We start from the raw sequence: 14,454 nt of genomic DNA, 5'->3' as shown, positions 1-14,454 counted from the left end.
GAAATCAGTATTGACCTTGGTATAGACTAGATTATCATAAATAGATGAAAAGACCTATGATTTCTTCCCATACTTATCCTTTTCAGAATGCAGTGATGAGGGGAGAGAGGTTGCTTTTCCCCTTCTAGGTGAGTGGTATGCATCCATTTGTTGTATAACCAAAGGTAAAAGATGATTGTTTTAGGGGAGAACCACTTCAATGTATGCGCTCTACTCTGATCTTGTAGAGGAAAGGAAAGCTCCAATCAGTAAAAGAAAGGAAGAGAGATTTTCTTTTTGCAGAATAGTGGGACTTTTTCTCAGAAAAAAACAATTTGACATTGGGAAAAAAAAGAGTTCTTTAAAGAAGTAAGTGATTGTTTTATGGTATTTATTTGGCCCAGTTAAGCTGTTTTCCAATGTTCACTCTGTGGCCTCCTTTCATAATCTCCTCCCAATAATATCCTCAATCACCTGCAGCATTTTCTTTGACTTCAAAGCCAGTTTCATGGCCCTGGCCTCTTGTATTATCCTGCAATGGGTGTTAGTTCTGTCTTAACTTTCCTGTACTCTGGAGAAGAGATTTATAGTATTTGAATAAAGATTATTTTTAAGTGGTTTTAGTTGATCTTCTATTAAATTCATTTCATTTCTTAAAAATTAAAGTAATAAGTGTAAAGATTAGTATGGACAGCAGAAATGTTTTATATAATCTGATAATATCATCAGAAGTTTCTTTTTTTTAAAATTACCTTTCATTTTTTATGATGCTTTCATCAAAAATTTCATTAACTTGCTTGATTAATTTTAATATGATTTATTTTTCTCTTATTCAGTCATATTGTAGATTTCATTAGTTGTTTTGATATAAACGCCAACTCCTTTTTTTTTCCAGTTTGGTTGAGCACAAATGAAAGATTTTATTAATTCATATAATTTAAAATGAAAAATAAAGCAAACTGATACTACAGTACATCTATAAAATAAGACTGGTGATGCCTATAATCTTTCATATCAGATGTAGGCATACTAGTATGTACATACAGCAACAACAGAAAAATGCGTTTTTGAGTATAGATAGAATGTGTTATAGAAATAAAGCTTGTTTATATTTCACTGGATAGTTTTAAAGTTCTGTACTTATTACACATAAATGGCATTTTTACCTTGATTTTTGTAGTGATCATCTTACACTTAGATACCCCACTGATGACTTTTCTAAGTATGAAACCACTACTACTTGAAATTGTAGATCAAGATATATGAGCATTAGACCTCACTGGTTTGGCCAGTGGATAGAGCGTCGGCCTGCGGACTGAAGGGTCCCGGGTTTGATTCAGGTCAAAGGCACATGCCCAGGTTGCAGGCTTGATCCCCAGTAGGGGGCGTGCAGGAGGCAGCTGATCAATGAGTCCCTCTCATCATTGATGTTTCTATCTCTCTCCTTCTCCTTTCCTCTCTGAAATCAATAAAAATATATTTTAAAATATATATATGAGCATTAGAATCATGGATTATTGAGTTTTCATATTCTCAAAATTCTTAGCTAATTTTCTAGAATTTTTTACTCTGTTCCTGATTCAGAAAGTTGGTTTCTCAGTAAATATAAACATGTTTAAAGCTGTGTAGAATAAGAAGCAGTGAATGTTTATACTGTTTAAAATGTTGAAATTCAGGCTGGTAAAATATGATCGATTGGCATCAATATAGATAGTTTACTACATGGGATCTTTGTAGCGAAAGAAAAAGAAGTGGGGTTATTTCAATGTATACTCTTACTTATTTGTGTCAGATGAGCTAAGAGAAGATGAAAGAACACTGATTTTTCTATTATTTTGTTAACTTTATATTTTAGTACTTAACAATTTAAGAAATATTTTCAATCTATTACTTTATTTGGTCCTTTTCTAGGTAGAAACAAATTATTATTATCCCATTAAAAAACAAAAATCAAACAAACAAAATCTCTTAAGTTTCAGAAGTTAAATAAAGTTTACATGATGTCTTCAAATTCCCACAGTTGGTTGGTGGCAGAGTGGGGCAGAATCCAGGTGTGACTCTTAGTGATGACACTCTCTGCAGTATCATCTTGACCTCTTATAGCTTTAAGAACTGTAAGGCTAGCTACCTAATAAAAGAGTAACATGCTAATTGACCGTATCTTCACGATGCCCACCAGCCAATCAGGAGTGAGTATGCAAATCAACCCAACAAAGATGGCGGGTTAATTTGCATACACAGGTGCTGAGGGGACAGGGCAGGATGCTTGCGTCATCACCATGGTGACGACGCAGGCATTCCGCACCACCCCAGCCACTGGGCAGCGTGGGAAGGCAGAAAGGCGGCTCTGGGCCGGAGCGGAAAGGTTGCTCCGGCCAGAGCGAAGGCCCATTCTTGCACGAATCTTCATTCGTGCATCAGGCCACTAGTCTATATAATAAAAGCCTAAGCGACCATTGCGGCAGAATGACCGGTTGCTATGATGTGCACTGACCACCACAGGGCAGACACTCAACGCAGGAGCTGTCCCCTGGTGGTCAGTGCGCTCAGCCAGAAGTCAGGTTCACGGCTGGCAAGCGCAGTGGCGGTGGCGGGAGCCTCTCCCTCCTCTGCAGCAGTGCTAAGCAGCAGCAAGCCAAGCAGTAAGGAGCAGCGAGCAGGTGGGCAGTAAGGAGCGAGGGATCCCGGACTGCAAGAGGGTGCAGGCCGGGCTGAGGAACCCCCCTCCCCCCATTCACAAATTTCATGCACCGGGCCTCTAGTATAAACATAAAGGAGTGGATGCTTCTGGTTTTTGTTGCACTTGGAATTGGGGTCAAGAGATTAAATAAACTTGTATTGTCTTACGATCCCTAAAGAAATTAATCTGGGATTCCATTACAGAAACTGGTTATTATTTTATTTAGTGGGATAAAGGTCACTGGAGAAAGTGAGTACAACTCATAGGAGGGTGTGACTTTCTCAGAGTCACACAGCTCATAGATGGGCAGACTCTGGTCTTCTGCCTCCTAGTTCACTTCACACTTTCTCTGTGATGCAGTATCACATATATTTGTTTAAAATGACTACTAGCTACATATGCTGTAGTGGTTTCTGGAGAAATATCATCACTTCCTCTGTTTTCAGTCAGCCATCGCTCCCAGCCCCAACAGCCCTCCCAGCCCCAGCGGACACTACTCCAGCATGTGGCTCAGTCACAGACTGCAACACAGACTTCAGTGGTGGTGAAGTCTATTCCAGCATCTTCCCCAGGAGCAATCACCCACATTATGCAGCAGGTTGTACCTCTTCTTTTTCTTCCTACCTTCTGTTACTGCATTTTGCCTGAAATGAGGTTTAGTTTCATCTCCTCTTGTAAAAGGAGCAATAACTGAATCAGAGAGTGTTTTATGTACTTCTTTCATCTGTGAGGAGTGAATAGAGGAAATGAATTGAAAGTCTTAACAGAAAGTAATTAAGAAATAATATTCTTGGATTTTCTTTGAACTCTTACTATTTTGAAAGGGTGGGGCTATCTAGATGAATTTATGACATCAGAATTGGTCGCTGCTTCTATGATTTTTATTGTTAAGAAAGAATTTATCACTGAGATAAATTTCAAATGAAATAGAAGTTGGCTTGTTTCGGTTTTTGTTACTGAGGTGTTTTTTTCTTATTTGTTTTACTTTTTGATTTTATAATGAATCCTCATGGGAACATTATGAATAAGTAGGTAAATAAATATTTGACCTTTTTTTTTTTTAATTTTATATGACCAATGAAGAAGGAAAAGACTCAACAGGGAGAATGAATTAATTAAAACAGATAATCTGGTACCAAGGATAATGGGAGAAAGAAAACATGTTGATAAGTTGATTTTTTTTGTTGGATACTGTGCTTTGAGCTTTAAATGCACTAACTTGTTTAATTCTATGATCCTGTAAGATGGGTGTATTATCCCTCTTACAAATGAGGAAACGCATGCTTACAGAAGTTTAGTAACTTATCCTAGGTGAAAGAGCCAGGATTTAAATTCAAAGTAGCCTGCCTTTATTATAAAGTGATATCATAGATAATCACATTTAAGTATTTACATAAATCACCAGCTCTCAACTACCGGTAGCAGTTGACCCTAATAGTAGGCAAACTACCTGAACGGCAATGAAGAAAATGTTGAATTAAAAACCTGTAGGTGTAAGTTCGTTAAGAGATGGGGGGAGGGTTTTAATTGAATCTTATAGAGGTACAGCATATGACAAGGATGGGATTGGTGTCACTAAGGGAAGTCAGATGGCCAGAGGTTTTGCTAGGTGTCAGATCTCAGCCTGGAGTCTGACCCTCTTCTGGCCAGTACTGACATCGACCTTTCTCAAGACAGCCAGAGAGGTCAGACAGGCTGGCCCCAATCATGTCACTCAAGATCGATGCTCCTCCTAACACTATTATAACCAACACCAGACAATCTCCCTTTCCACTGACAGAAGTGCTCTTGTCCCCTCCCCCTCCTTCTCTCCAGGGAGCCAGGTCTCTGGGAAGCTGTTGCCTGGTGGGCCTAGAATCTGAGCAAAGGGGTGAGGTGAGGAGGGCTAGTGCAGAGGGTGGTTCCGCAGACCTTTGTGAAGCCTGATAAACCATCTCCACTCTGAGCAGAGAGGCCCTTTGTGGGACTGGGATGGGCATGTCCTCAGGCAACAATTCTTACCTTCTGGACCAGCGGTCGCCAACCTTTTGGACCTCGCAGACCACCAGTTGGCGACCACTGTTCTGGACAGTGTTGGGCATGCACACAGCCAAAGTAGGCTTCTCTGAACCTTGGCTTTTCTCCGGACGCCTCACTCCTGGGTTGCTACATCTTTGTATGGTTAGCATCTCTGATTACCAGTCTTGAGAGCTGTTTCTTTAGCCAGGGCAGCCTTTTCTTTTTTTTCCTGTGTTGGGCGGTGCTTGCAGAGCAACCTTATTCTTCTTACCCATAAGTTCGGACCCTCTCAAATTTTTCTGATACTAGTAGAAGTGATTAGAATAGTTTTTACAGTACTTAATGTCTGAGAGTTGAAATTACAGGAGTCTCAATGTAAAGCCCCCTTTAGATTTGGAAATCTCGAGGTTTCTTGGTCTTTTTAGGCTCTTCCCTCTGATAATTTTTGCATGAATCTCATAACAGTCGTTTCCAATTTGAGGAAAATGTAGCATTATAGGTGTTTTTCTTATTTCATTCTTACTTTGTGCCTTTTTTACTTAGGCATTAAGCAGCCACACTGCTTTTACCAAACACAGCGAGGAACTTGGAACTGAGGAGGGTGAGGTTGAAGAGATGGACACTTTAGACCCTCAGACAGGTCTGTTTTACCGATCTGCCCTGCCTCAGTCACAGTCTGCTAAACAGCAGAAACTTAGCCAGCCCCAGCTGGAACAGACTCAGCTGCAAGTGAAAACTCTGCAGTGCTTCCAGACTAAACAGAAGCAGACCATCCACCTACAGGCAGACCAGCTCCAGCACAAACTCCCGCAAATGCCCCAGCTTTCCATCAGGCATCAAAAACTCACCCCTCTCCAGCAAGAACAAGCACAGCCCAAGCCAGATGTACAGCACACACAGCATCCTATTGTGGCCAAAGACAGGCAGCTTCCTACCTTAATGGCACAGCCCCCGCAAACTGTAGTTCAGGTGCTTGCCGTGAAAACCACACAGCAGCTCCCTAAACTGCAGCAGGCTCCGAACCAACCAAAAATCTACGTGCAACCCCAAACCCCCCAGAGCCAAATGGCGCTCCCAGCCTCGTCAGAGAAACAGCCGGCAAGCCAGGTAACGGAATATTGATAGCATGCAAAGTTAAACTTCTCTGTTCACAGAAAAAATGAAACTGTCATAACCCTATCATGATTAGCTGTGCTTTCTCCTGGCAAGAGGAAACTCGAAAGCCTCATTATGCTGGTGTTAGTTTACCCCATCAGAAGGTTGACATTAGGGAAGAAATGCACATCATTAATATAGGAAGGGGAAAAAATTATAGCACTCGGAAGTTGATTTTCCAGGCATTTTTTAATGAAATCACTTCAGCATTGATCAACAGTGCATAGAAGCGATATCCCTAAATTATTTCTATTTGTTTAGGTATAAAATATTTATTTCTATGCCTGTAAACTCTTATTTCTGTGACAGTAATGCTAAGTAAACTATAGTCTTTTAAGGCGCTTCATTGAACGTCTTCCTTTGTAGTTTGCATCATCACCATCTAGTTAATAAATTATCTTCTAGATTGCAGAGAAATTATCTCTGGATAGTTGAAAGAAAAACTATTTTCAGGAAAGTCAGTGGCTTTGGAGTGACGTGTGTATGTGTAAATTATAAATACATAAATATATAGAATATGTTTGTGTAAATGTATTTTGAAGCAAAAGATTTAAAAAAACCTTTTTATTTTAAAAAGCCAAAGATTATATGAAATAATTTGAGACAGATTAAAGGTATACTGTGTGGGAGTATAAATCTTAAAGGAAAACAAGACTGCTGTAACTTTTCCCCCTTTAATTTGCTATGAACTTTGGCTGGCTGAACTTTTGACCCCTCCTCTTTCCCTAGGTTCTGTACGAGTAGCCAGTTTCTTCCCTACCAGCCCTCTTATCGAAACACCAAGCTTCAAAATGTCTTCCTAGTATACCTCACAAATGTTTCTTTTGCCATATTGTCTGGGGTGTTTGATAGATTTTCAAAAAGATGTAGCTGTAACACACACAACCCCAATTTGTTTTCAGGTGGAGCAGCCAATTATAACCCAAGGATCCTCTGTTACAAAGATAACTTTTGAGGGGCGCCAGCCACCCACAGTTACAAAGATAACTGGTGGCAGTTCTGTGCCTAAGCTGACATCACCTGTTACAAGCATATCTCCCATTCAGGCCTCTGAGAAGACAGCAGTGTCAGACATTTTGAAAATGTCTTTGATGGAAGCTCAGATTGATACAAATGTAGAGCATATGGTAGTGGATTCCCCAAAGAAGGCTCTTGCCACTAGTATGCTCGCTGGTGAAGCAGGATCATCATCCTCCACCCATGTGGTGGTGGCAGGGATGGCGAATTGCACTCCCCAGCAACAGAAATGTAGAGAGTCCTGTTCAAGTCCATCTGCTGCTGGTCCTCCCCTAACAACAAGGAAAATCGATGCAGCAGGAATGCCTACAACAGGCCAGTTCATGCATATTCAGAATGTAGGCCAAAAGAAAGCTGAAGAGAGCCCAGCAGAAATTATCATCCAGGTAAGAATTGGAAAGAACATGAGAACTCTTGGGCACCTTGGGGGTGGTGGGTTTGGTGGATTTTGGGATATCACAGAAAAAGTCAAACCAAAGACAGATTACCTTGAGATGGTGTTTGACAAATTTGGTTTAATACTTATTCAAATATACAATTTTATACTAATTTTTTGTAAGTGAATCCCAGAAAATTGATGGACATTGTCAGACAGCACACCTTAGAGACAGTCAAGGGCCCTGAGCCCATATGTCAGCTTGATTTAAGCAGGTCACACTTCAAAATGTTAAATTCAGTAGGTCACCCCTGAAGATTGGCAACTTCCTAGGGTCAATTTTGGACTCCCTAATCTTTCCTTGGAAATACAGTTTTTGATCTTGATCCAAATTTATGGTTTTTAGGATAATAAAAACTTAACTAACTGAAATGTCTGGAGAAACAAGTAAGAAAATTTTCTAAGTAATTTAACTTTATATCTAACTTGGGATTAACCGTAAAGCTTTGCTTTTTATTTCAATCATTATTATTGAAAAATCTCATTATGGTTACTGCCCTGTCTTGGTAAGTAGAGGCTAGTGAACATGAGTCTCACATTCTCTTCATTCTAAACTCATCTTTCATCATGCATAATAGGCCAAGATTTGGTTTGGACTAGTCCTTAGGAATTGTGTTTTATTCCCTCTCCCCTTGCAGAGTACCAGGCTGTTTGACAGTTGTCATTTTTTGATAAACTGATACTTGTCTCAGAAGGTATCAGAGCAACAATTTTAGTTAATTGAGAATTTTTAGATTTATGAAATGTGAATAGTCTAGGATTTTACTGTAGATTCATACTTGGCAGTTCCTGTGGTAAACTTCCTTTTCCATGATGCCAAGCTCTGAGAGAATGCAAATTAACCAGTATTAATCCAAATATGATATAATTAACTTTGGGGAAAATGCTTAAAGGCAAATTGAACTGGCCAATGAATTATTTAAATATCTTGTTTTCCCCCCTATTAAAAAACAAAAGTTAGTGAATTAAATAATCTTTGACAAAGGGATTTGTTGTTGTTTTTCTCTGAAGAGGTGTAGTGAAAAAGGAATGTTTTCCTGGCTTTGCCATTCACTGTGTGACTTTGGGCAAGGCTACTTACTTAACCTCACTGTATCTTAGTCTCCTCATCAATAAAGCGGGACTAAAGTATGCCTACTTTACATGATTGATGTAAGGATTACATAAAATTGAGATGAAGCACCTGGCACAGTACCTGGCACAGTGATTGCCCAATAAATTGTAGTTAATACTATTTTTACTAAAATTTATTATAGCTCCTTGGGGGTTAAATTGGTATACTCACTAAATTGAAAATAATTTTGGATAGCTTAATTGGAAATTATTTTCTGCACTTTCTGAACAGGGGTGAAAATGCAATCTATTGCATGTATCAGGATAATAGCTATTTAATAGTTTCTCTTCAGAATACTCAGCTAACTTTTAGCATGTATCATGTGCTAGATTGCTGGGTCAGAGGGAAGAGCAGCATAGTGATTAAGAAGCAAGTTTTGGAGTCAGAAATACCTAGATTTGAATCTCACCTGTACTCCTTGTCAGCATTTTGGTTTTGAGCAACAAAGTTAATCTCAGTTTTATCATCTATGAAATGGAAACAATGACATTTGCTTCACAGTGTTGTTTTGAGAATTAGGTCAGAAGATGTATATAAAGCAGCTGGTCAAGTGTCTGTTAGATTCAATAAAAATAGCTCATGTTATTATAATTATCATTAATGCATTGCTAGAACATTTTCAGATCTTATTAGTTATACTTAGCTTTGACCTGAAGTACATACTGATTTTACTGATTTGGAAAAATACCTATGGGGATGAGTGAAGGAAGTCTGCAGATAGTAAATGCTTTGAATGAAAAGCATGATTCTTTGTAGACAGAGTTAGTAATGTATAGTTCGTTTATTCATTCATTCATTCGTTTGTTCATTCATTCCACATGTATTATTTAACTGTGTTCCAGGCACTGTGCTAGGTGCTGATAATAGAGTAGTAAACAAGATAGAATATATCTACTATCCTGAAAGAGTCTATATATGTGGAATTCATAGAATTTTAAAACTAAGGATCTTTAGAATATATCTTCTTCAACTATCTTATTTTACACAAAAGCAAACTTTTGTATAAAAGTTTTTGTATAAAAGCTCAAGGAAGTGAAGTGATTTTTTCAGAGGTCTACAGTTAGAGCCAAAGCTGAACAAAAAATCCTGATCTCCTGACTCTGAGACTTTTTCACAAGGATTAGCTATGTGAAAAGTGGGTGTGTGGGGGGGGGGCAAACAAAAAATCTGACTACATTTACATTTAAAATGTGCTTAATGATCAAATGAAAATGTCCTTCAAAGTCTGTCTCTTGAATTAGGCACAGCTTTCATCCTCCTTTGTTAGAAGAGGAACCGTCAAAGAGTAGAAGGATTACTTTGAGTTTAATAGGACTTGGCTTTGAATCCTGACATTAACCCTGACCAACTTTGTGACGTTGATTAAGTCACTGACCCTCTTAGTTTCCTCATTTGTAAAATGGGAATAGTATTTTCCTTATAGTGTTACTATGGGGATTTAGTAGAATATCATGTGAAAGTACCCAGCACAGTGTCCAGCGTGTAGTAATTGTCTAATAAATGTCAGACTCCTTTTTCCTTCTTTAGGGTTGTTGGATAATCTTTCTATTACCTTTTCTTTCCATAAAGCTTTTCTCCTGTGTCTTCTCTTCCAGGCCATTCCCCAGTATGCTATTCCTTGTCACTCCAGCTCCAATGTGGTAGTAGAGCCCAGCGGGCTCCTTGAGCTAAACAACTTCACCAGTCAGCAGTTGGATGACGATGAAACAGCAATGGAGCAGGACATAGACAGTAGCACAGAGGATGGAACTGAGCCCAGTCCCTCTCAGAGTTCTGCTGAACGATCCTAGTGTTTCGGACACAGGAGTGCACTTTAAAACCTACTTGGTTACCAAGGGTCCAGGGAAGCCCTTGTATTTTGATGTGTAAAGAGAGCACTTTGCCCATGCTTAGGCTGTAGATCCCGCAGCAGCAGTGTTTCAACAAGAATTGCTGCAGGAGAAGCATTTTAAAGCAAAATAAAACAGGGAATGTACTTTTAAAAAAGAGAAAAGAAAGAAAAAAGGAAAAAAAAAAAAAAAGAAAAAGAGATGCACATCTACAGGGCAGGAGACCTGATATTCTTCCTCTGTTGGACCGTGGCTGATGGAAAAGTTTGCCTTGCAGTGGAAAGAGACTTTTTTTCTGTGAATGTTCCTCTGCTGGCTTCTACTGAGCAAAACACCATCAAAAAAAGAGAATGTGAATAGTTTGTACTTTGAAACAGTGTGACAGGAACAGTTTTTCCCCCCTTTAATCTTGTATGTTTTTGCAAATCCCTGGAAGGGTTGAATTAACCAATTCAACATTTTACATTTGCTCAGATCATAGTTTATAAAATAACTAGAAAAATACTGGCATTAAAGAGTCCTTGTTGGATGATGAAAAATCAGATCCCTAAACAGTGGGAAGTGCTTTTTTGGTGGTTTGTACATTCTCACCAATTGTATGCTAATTTATTGTGTTGTTGTTCCTTTGTGCTCCTGGCCAGCACACTTGCCTTCTATTTATTTAAATGTAAACATTTTAAAGCAGACTATATTCCTTCTGACAAATTTCCTGTGAACCAGGATTGCCTACATTTCCACCTCCCCTCTCCCCACTTTAAGAAAACTTACAAGAAAATGTTTCATTGTGAAGCAGAGGAAAAAGAAACATTTTCTGACCCAAAGGAAATGTTCAGTTATGTTCAGGAAAACAAATTGTTCATATGTTGCTATCTTTACATTGAAATTGCACATTCATGTTGGACTGAGACTTTGAAAAATCTTTTACATACTTTTGTTTAACCCCCTTTGAAATGTATAAAAGGTTCATTTACAGTTCTAAATGTAATGTTTTTAAGCATTCTACCTTTTTAGGACATAGTTTGTTTAAGCAATATGTTTGGGTCTTGTGACCACTGTCGCAAGTAGAGTGAGGGGTAAGAGGGTGGGAGGATAAGGCAGTTTTGACAAGTTGTGGCAAAGGAAATTATACTTTTCATTTTTAAAAAATGTAAATAGAAATGTTTTTAACGGTTTTATATAGATTTCACTATAAATGAGCGTTTTAAGACTGACAAATGTTGAACTGTACATACATATATCAGCATAACTGCCCAATTTTTTGGTGCTGAAGTACTGTAAGTAGAATTCATCAGCAGTCTCCTAATTTTTGCATCTATATCTGGAAAGAAAAACTGTGATACTATAGTTAATAAATTCCCACTAGAGTGACATGATTTAAACACAAGCATTCATAAGATGCACTGATCTCTGGTAGTTGTCATTATTTCTGTTAGGTGATGATGACCTACCCATAGATGGAGCTGTTGGATGTTATTTTATTGTACAAATTCATGTTTAAAAGACTTTGTGACTGTTTATAGTTAAGTAATTTTTTTAACCTCTCGGGTCATAGACTTCTTTGAAAATCTGATTAAGCTATGAACTCTCTCACCAAAAAGATACACATGCCAATATACATGTTAGATTTTGCATATAATTTTAGGGGTTTATAGGCCCCCTCAGAATATCCTGTATTCCAAGTTAAGCCCTCTGTTATGGTCAATTCATTATTTGCAGGTGTAATTTTTTATAAAATAAAATATCTTTTAAATATTTGTGGATCAGGTAACAAGAACAAACTTGAATAAAATTATTACATTCTACTTCTATATATATTCTGGCAGCAAAGCATACCTGTCTCCCTTTGAGAATTTAGCTTTAATGTGTTTCAGCAACTGGAATGGCAAATGAAACTTCCATAGTCTACATTTTTTAAAAATTAGTGCACATATTAACAAATTCTCAAATGAGAGTTTTAAAATTGTTTTCTCTTAAAGGTGGTATTTTCAAGGGCAACATGAATTCTTTTATTCAAAAAAATATTAATTAAGCATCTCATGTGTGCCAGGTCCTATTCTAAGCCACCAGGGATACTATACCGAATAAACAGAAAATTCTACCCGTATGGAGTTTATAAACAGGACTTCCTGCTGATGAAGTGAATGTGAGGGCTAAAGGAAGGAGGAAATAAGAAACAGGTTTCTTGATTAAGTGTATGGTGACACTATATGTGTATCTCCAGGCGTCCTTTCATTTTTTATTTTTTAAAATATATTTTTATTGATTTCAGAGAGGAAGGGAGAGGGAAAGAGAGAAATATCAATGATGAGAATCATTGATAGGCTGCCTCCTGCACGCCCTCTGTTGGGGATCGAGCCCGCAACTAAGTGCTGTGATGGAGAAATTTGCAGTGCCATGATAGAAATGGGGAGATTGGAGAGTTTCCCTCAGGATGGAATGCCTAAGCTGTGATCTGAAGGAAGAGGATTTAACTAGGCAAAGGGGCGGGGGGGGCACCTGTCCAAGCATATGGACAGCAGGTACAAAAGCCCTGTGGTGGGAGGAGAACTTTGAATAGGCCAGTGTGGCAGCAGCATGGAGAGTAAGCCAGTGTGGTGGGAGCAGAAAGTACAGACTGAATTATATGGATCCTGTGGATTATGATAAAGGGTTGGGTCTTTTTAAGAACAATGAGACGTCATTGAAAAGTTTTCAGGCAGTGGAGTTTGCAAAATGAATTACCATAGTTACAAATTGTTTGGAGTTACATTGGTTCATTAGAACAGAAAAATGTATTTGACATATCTTTTGTTGATGCCAGCCTCAACTCCTTTTGTCCTTTTCTCAAACATCTTCCATGGTTTCCCCAATACTGTACTTTGAATCTGACATACCAGGGCCTCAGCCAAAGCTTCAATCTTTGTCTCTAGATTCAGAACCATTTCACGTCCCTGATCTACTGCCTGTCTCCTTCACCACACACACATTTTATTGCTCTGCATTTAAAAGTCTCATTCCTCAAAGCCCAGCTTGAATTTCCCCTCCCCCAAGACTTCCCAGAGCTCTTCAACGAGGACTCATCCCACCCCACTGCTGGGTTCCTCTAGCATTTGGGGATAAACATATTTACTTAGTGCTCACCATTAATAACCAACCTACTGCAAATTATTTGCATTGCATAACGGTGCTCTGTGTAGGCAAGGATTCACTTTTTGTTGTTTATTTTTAAGTCACCCAATTTCTTATATAACTAGAGGTCCGGTGCATGGATTCATGCACTGGTGGGATCCCTCAGCCTGGCCTGAACCCTCTTGCAATCCAGGACCCCTCGGGGGATGTCAGACTGCCAGTTTTGGCCCGATCCCCACAGGCCAGGCCGAGGGACCCCAACGGTGTATGAATCTGCACCAGGCTTCTAGTATGCATATAAGATCTTTGGTTAATCTCTTCCTGCCCTCCCCGCTTCCCTCTGAGATTCATCAGTCTGTTCCATGATCCCATGCCTGTATGTTGAGCGTCTGCCCCCTGGTGGTCAGTGCATGTCATAGCTACCGGTCGAATGGTCGCTTAGACCTTTATATATATAGACTAGGGGCCTGGTGCATGAATTTGCGCACAGGTGGGGTCCCTCAGGGTCGCCTGTGGGGATCGGGCCGATACCCACAGTCCAACGCCGCCTGCAGCTCCTGCCTGCCGCTCCCGCTCATCCCGACCCTGTGCCTGCCGCGGGCTCGTGCCCAGTCAATCCCGATAAGGGAGAGGCTCGCACAGCCACAGCAGCGCTCACCAGCCATGAGCCCTGCATCTGGCGCCCATCCCAATGGGGGTGGTTGGGGGGCTGGGATGCAATCAGTCCTCTGGGCAGGGCAGTGGGATGCCCTTGCCAGTCTGGGATCCGGATCTGTCCTGCTGACGGTCACGCTGGATGCCAGGAGCCATCTGGTGGCCGCTTTTATATCATTTCTTGTGGTGCGTCTAGGGAGGGGAAGCAGCTGTGGGGCCCAAGGCTGCCTTTCAGGAGGCCGGTGGCACTGTTGGGATTATGCCAGTGGTGCTGGTCCTTCGGTGTCTGGCCCATTCTCCAGAGATTGGACCTGCAGGACTACTGAGGGCGTGCGTGGCTGCTGCCGGGCTGGTGGGCCATTGGAACGGGTCGGTCAGCTGAGCGGCGCTTCAGCTGTGGGAGCACACTGACCACCAGGGGGCAACTCCTGCTTTGAGCTTCTGCACGTGGTGGTCAGTGTGCATCATAGTGACTGGTTGACTA

At 40.1% G+C, this 14,454-nt stretch overlaps 1 protein-coding gene across 10 annotated transcripts in view; it reads left to right on the top strand.

Moving 5' to 3' along the window:
* The window catches only part of EMSY (EMSY transcriptional repressor, BRCA2 interacting), a 79,021-nt gene extending 67,005 nt beyond the window's left edge, over positions 1-12,016 (top strand). For 7 of the 10 annotated variants that reach the window (XM_080642999.1, XM_080642998.1, XM_080643001.1 and 4 more), the window contains 4 exons: positions 3,106-3,257; positions 5,201-5,764; positions 6,715-7,215; positions 9,975-12,016. In XM_080642999.1, the coding sequence (XP_080499125.1) occupies positions 3,106-3,257; positions 5,201-5,764; positions 6,715-7,215; positions 9,975-10,169 (1,412 nt within the window). In that variant the 3' untranslated portion in view covers positions 10,170-12,016. The remainder of the gene's footprint in view (positions 1-3,105; positions 3,258-5,200; positions 5,765-6,714; positions 7,216-9,974) is intronic. The other 3 variants (XM_080642995.1, XM_080643003.1, XM_080643002.1) reach the window with 2 other exon arrangements.
* The last annotated feature ends 2,438 nt before the right edge of the window (positions 12,017-14,454 follow it).

The sequence above is a fragment of the Plecotus auritus genome (genome assembly GCF_963455305.1).
Source record: "Plecotus auritus genome assembly, chromosome: 9".
NCBI classification, from domain to species: Eukaryota; Metazoa; Chordata; class Mammalia; order Chiroptera; family Vespertilionidae; genus Plecotus; species Plecotus auritus.
The sequence above is the reverse complement of the archived record's forward strand: the minus strand, read 5'-3'. Positions and strand labels throughout refer to the sequence as shown.